General features: G+C 41.4%; 1 protein-coding gene across 1 annotated transcript; it reads left to right on the top strand.

Annotated features, from left to right (window-relative positions):
* Positions 1-95: 95 nt before the first annotated feature.
* On the top strand, positions 96-2712 carry NDUFAF4 (NADH dehydrogenase (ubiquinone) complex I, assembly factor 4; the record flags this gene model as incomplete). The annotated part of the gene is made up of 2 exons (XM_008948618.1): positions 96-193; positions 2416-2712. Coding segments are annotated over 2 exons (395 nt in total), but the record flags the coding sequence as incomplete, so codon positions are not given.
* Between the last annotated feature and the right edge of the window lie 3008 nt (positions 2713-5720).

Genomic DNA, 5720 nt, shown 5'->3' with positions numbered 1-5720 from the left:
GGAGAGCTCCCGGCGCCGCGTCTCTTCTGCAGTTTGATTCAGGTCTGTCTGTTCTGTCTTTTCTCTTCTTCCCTTCTTCGCCCCACGGCCGCCAGAGCACCCAGAGATAAAAGAGGCGATCCACGGAAAGGACGATAGGCTCCTCACCTTGTTAAAAGATGTTTATGTGGAGTCCAGGGATCCACCTATGCCGGTGAGTACCTCTGTCACAGGCAGCGTGCCTCTGTAGGAGGCGTGCCAGCACCAGCTTTGTGGTTTTCAAACTCGGCCCAAATTCTATGTGGAAAAAAATGCCCTGTTAGTGCCTGAAAGCTACCTTTTATGTAGATAAATGTGGTGTTTTCATTATTCTGCTATATATCAGTAGCTCTGACTGTGTTTTACCTTGGGCCTGGAACATGTGACAGGTTGTGATTATACAAGCTATGTTGTATAAATGCTTACACGGTCTTCCTTTTTAATGTCACATTGATCTTTGTTTTTCACCTGAAGTCCCTTTTCTGCTTCCTCTAAGGCAGAAGGCCAGTTGGCCAGCCTTCTGCAAAGGTGCAGGAGTTTGGCAGAGATCTCTCGTGGAGCAGATAGAGTAAAAGAGATTTGGACTACTATGGGAGCATGGACGTGGTAGAGGACAAAGCCATTAACATTTTAATGGATGTTCATGTCATACTGTGAAGAAACTTTTATCTTAAGCGGCTAAGGAAGTGCCTGAATTAAGGGGTATTTTTCTGCATAATTTTCTAGATTGTTTGGTGAACAGTTTCCTCCTTGCCAACAGCTGCACTCTTTGACTTGGAAGGCAAAGCACACCCTTTCCAGTAAGCACAGACTGGGGTTCAGACTCCTGTTATTCACCATGCTACATTATGGCATGTGTGTTTTACCTGTTGCATTATTGGACCACTTTCTTCTAGCTGCTTTACTCTGTAATAGAAGTTCTATTATCTAGCAAGAAAATTCTTAAGTCTCTCTAATTTGCCATTTTAGTAGCACCTTTTCTTCAAGATAAAAGTGTTCAAAAATGCAAGGAGATTTCCGCAGTCTCTCCCTGAAGTTACCAAGTAATCTCTATCCTTAATTTTCATAACAGCGATCAAGGCTCTAGTCTAGAAATGCTGATGGTCTAATTTCAGCATCTTTCGACGTTCATTTGTAAGCCTGTTAAGAGAGATTTGAGGAAAAGCCAAAAGTGGAACAAATCCTAGTGCTTGATGCCATGTCTGCTCTGAGGTTGCTGTCATTTAAGACTTGCTCTTTTGATGTGTCTACTTGCAGTTGTTAGTAAGAGCATGATGAATATGTTATCACAGAGGCTTGTGGACAAAACTTCATCCAAAAGCTTCCTTTGTTTCCTGATGTTATTCTGAATACTTTGTGCATCTCTTATGTATATGTATCTACACGTATATTGGGTGTGTTTATGGTAAATGGAAAAGCACCACGGCTAAGTCCGTGAGTAGCAGATAACCAGAGACAGAGTATTTTATTAAGACTTAGATAATTGTTCATTATCTGAGCATGGTTTTAGCACAAAAGATGAAATGGAGAACTAGGAGTATCATCAAACAGTATGTGTAGTTTAGAAACAGACAGAGTTACAGGTGCATCTACATCAGTTTTCTCAGCTTGTGAGCTAATACAGAGAGTCTGGTCTGATCAGAGGATGTGGACCCTGGTAACTTTAGAAAACCTTTTTCTTAAATCTAAGGAAAGTTTTAATTGTGTCTTTTTCTGCAGTGTCATTCGCTGGTTAAATCTTAATAAAAGGCAATGTGAGGAAGGTTGAGCAGGTCTGGAAATGACTTAGAAATATGAAGGGACTTGGGAGAAGAGATTTCACATGTCTAAGCACTGTGGTAGTTGTGGGAATTAGTCTCTGTATGATGCTGCAAAATAGTTTCTTTTTGCCCAGCAAAGCTTGTTGTCTAGGCAGAGCAAAAGAAAGGATATCTTTTAGTACCAGAACTAAAGTCTGAAAGTGGAGCAAAGGGAAGAGAGACTATGAAAAAGATGTCTAGTGGTATCAGAAGGAGGATACCAATTTGTGTTATGGTTATTTTTTTTCTGTGCCACAAATCGGTACCAAATATTAGGTTATCTGCATTTATGTTTGGCCACGAAAATCTGTAGTTTGTGTTGTATGAAGGGCTACCACGCCTGTACAACATGTAGAGTTCAATGGATGAGAGCTTTTCAGAATCTGGGGAGGGGATGACGTATGTGGGGCTGTGGAAGAAGTGACAATTTTTGTGATATCTAGAAGCAAGGCTGGCTAAGCATTTCGGTTTTTTTATGCTGTGAAAATGGGGAAAGCTAGCAGGAAATGTCATATTTAGGAAAACAGCTTGGCTGCTACAGTATGCATAGTGAACAGAACTGCTGTTAAGCTCTTTTTGTTTTTCTTCCCAAAATTAGGTGAAAGATGGAGGTGGTGAACATCTTCCATGTAAACTGGAGGAAAAGAGACTTACAAAACTAGGCTGCTTGGGAGATCTAGATGTTAAGAAAGTTTCCAAGGGCAGGATCTCCATTGTGGAGGCTGTGACGCTTCTTAATAATCATAAACTTCATCCTCAAGTATGGACTGCAGAGAAAATAGCAGAGGAATATAGCCTGGAACTGAAGGATGTCAACTCTCTTCTGGAATTCTTCATTCCTTTCACTGTACAGGAATTTCCTAAAGATACCAAAAAAGCTATAAAGGCAACATAAATATAATTACCAAAACCTTGTGTGATCTCACTCGTGTCTTAATTTTGCTTTTGAGTATTTCAAGCGTCTGAAAAGAGCTGGTTACGTGTCGTCCAACACGGCTGCTTCCGTGTACCACGAATTGCTTTCAAGCAATTCTGTTCTACACTTCATGGCTTCAGTTAAAAGCAGCAAACAGAGGTACAGTTTGTAAACCAGAATATGACTTTAAGTTGTATGAGATCATGCCACACAATTCTGATTATGCCATTCACATGTTAGGAGTTCAGTTAAAATACGCAGGTTCAAGTGGGAACTTTACCTTAGCAGGTTGCCTTTCTTAGCAGAGGCTTCCTGGCCTTCAGCTAAATCTCATCTCTGTATGTATTAGCTCTCCACTGTCATGATGTTCTTTAAAGGACATGCTATCAAGGTCTGTGTATATACAAACAGCTGTATTTCTTTTGTATAAGAATGGAATAGTATTTATATATTGTAAAGAGGGTTAACCACAAGATCTTTGGGAAATTCGACTGGGTCAGATGGGAAATAAAAAGATGGTGAATAGCAAGAAGGCCTCTTCCTGATGCTGAAACAGTAATGGCTGATGTGTAGCTCCTCTTTTACTCTGTTCTGAGCTTAAATATGTGCACCTCACCAGGTACTGCCAGTGAATTTGTAAAGGGTGACGATCTCCTACATCAGTCTCTTGCAGCAGCCTGTGGCACCTGCTGTATGAGAAATAATGGTTCACATTACAACTAAGTAGCTATGAAATACGTCTGGATCTACTAACTGGTCCCACCAGTAGGTCTTCTGTAAATGCCTGTCCTGTTAAAACAGCCTGTTTTCCCTGTGGAGGCCTTGTCTGATTTACACAAATTTGGGCTAGATTAGCTCGTGTTCACTCACAGTAAGTTACCCATGTGCTACCAGATAGAAGATGAACATCCTTTCCTGAGGTGGGAACGGTGGATTGTAACCTTGATACTGTGGCTGTTCAGGCCTGTGTAGGTAAGGAAGTTTTGCACTGATGATTAATGTTGTAGTGCAAACTGGTTCATGTTTTCCAGATAACCTGGGCACAGATAATACGAATTGAGGTTTTAAAATGGGTTGTCGTTGCCTTTATTCAAAAGAAACAAAAAACAAACCTTAATTCTAAGTGGCACTAACATTCCTAGTGCCCATCACCAAAGAATTTAAATTTATTAAGAGGGTGGAAGTCAGCACCGGCCTACAATGAAACTTGCTTTTAGAGAGCTTTTCTGCCATGTCTTAGATTTCAGGCTCTGGTAAATACCAAGAAGATGATCAGCTTCGCTCTTTCACAGCAAGATTCTTCCCACTTCTCTCTGATGGAACAAGGTATTTGCAGTACAGTTTGTCACAGTGTATTCAGGGTTTTGCTTGATTCATTTCCAAAGTTCATAATGCTGTTCCTTGGTGGAAGGTGGCAAGTGCATTGTATAAAAATATGAAGTTGTTAGGTTTTGGATGTGTGGATTTTCCACAAAATACCCTGGTTTATAAAATGTTGGAACAAATACTTTATTGTTTGAAATATGTAATAATTAAGGCAATATTCAGAAAACATCTGTGGGATGCATTTGATGCAGCTACTTTTGTTACTGTTATTGGAGACACTGTGATTTCCTTCCTTAAAAATGAATCTTTTCTTAGGTGTCAGAGTTGATTAAAAGCTCACTACAGTTGGCACCAGAGAACAGCTTAATCATGGACCTTGAGGAACTTGGTATGTATTTTGGCTTTTTTTGTCTGCCTTTGTGAACTGTTCTGTAATTTGGCTACACCACTAGTACCCTGTTTCACGTAGAAAGTCCCTAGAGACATTGTGGTACACTGCTGCGTTGCTTACGGTCTTCAGCAGGCACATGCTTTGGGATGTTAGGTGCTCATGGTGTTCCCTGTTCCAGCCATACCTTCAGGACAAAATCCTCTCTATGAATGAGAGGATTGCAAAGTCACCTCCAGTTTCTCTGGACCCAGGTTTTTCTCCTCAGAATATATTGTCCACAGTGGGGAAGTAGGCAGGTCGCACAGCACAGGGGTGGGACAGGGGTGTATCTCCCTGGAAGCAGGGGAACTGCTGATGGCCCAAAAGGCTCCTCTAGAGCAAGGGACTTCTCTGGCACAGTGCATTCACGTTAAGAAAAACTAGACACAATGCAGTTTGCTGTCACCACACAGATTCTTCTGCTGGTCACCTGCCCCACCTGCTGGGCAACTTCAGTGTTATGAAGGCATTGCTGATGGTATGGGATCATGTAAAATCTCTACCTTTATCTATCCAAATTCTTCATAGTCTGGATGTTTAGCTTTCACTGTCTCTTCAGACCTAGAGAGTTCTACTTGAAGCTCATAAGATCCTGGAGCATGGATCTTTGCTCTGGTGGGAAAGCCTGTCCCTGATGGAGCTCTGTCAACACTGCTGTCTTGTCCTGTGCAGGCTAACGGCCACAGCCAGCCGCAAGGGCCTTGGCAGGTGTGTGCCTGAGCTGTGCTCAAGTGAGTATGTGTTGGAAGAGCACTGTTGTCAGGGCTGAAGTCTTGGACAAGACTATTCCATTGTTGCATCTTTTCTAGAACTGCTTAGTTCTATTCTTCCCGTTTCAAGGGACCCTTCACTAGTCAGTTATCTTGCCTGCTTACCAGTTTCTCATTTTGATGCATTTTCCAATTACAAGAGTAATGATATTTATGATATTTTCTTTACACTTTTTACTGTTGGGTTTTTTTGTTTTTTTTTTTTTTTTTTCTGTGTCCCATTCTGTCTATATCCCTTTCCTGTTGCTGTTTGGCTGTCAGCTTAAGGAAAAGGTACTCTTCAAGCAACTGTTTTGAAGAGGTAATTATGGGGAATTTGTGGGAACCTGTGGTTCAGTTTTCTGATACTCGTATGTGGACAATTTGTCGTGTTTTGTTGCCATGCATGCAGGGCTACCAAATTCAGCTTGGATGGTTTTGGCCACCATATAGAATTACGTTTGGTAGGGAAAAACCTGCCT

This window comes from Merops nubicus, unplaced genomic scaffold, assembly GCF_000691845.1.
Source record: "Merops nubicus isolate BGI_N331 unplaced genomic scaffold, ASM69184v1 scaffold14211, whole genome shotgun sequence".
Taxonomy (NCBI): Eukaryota; Metazoa; Chordata; class Aves; order Coraciiformes; family Meropidae; genus Merops; species Merops nubicus.
Note: the sequence above shows the minus strand (reverse complement) of the source record. Positions and strands in the feature narration are given on the sequence as shown.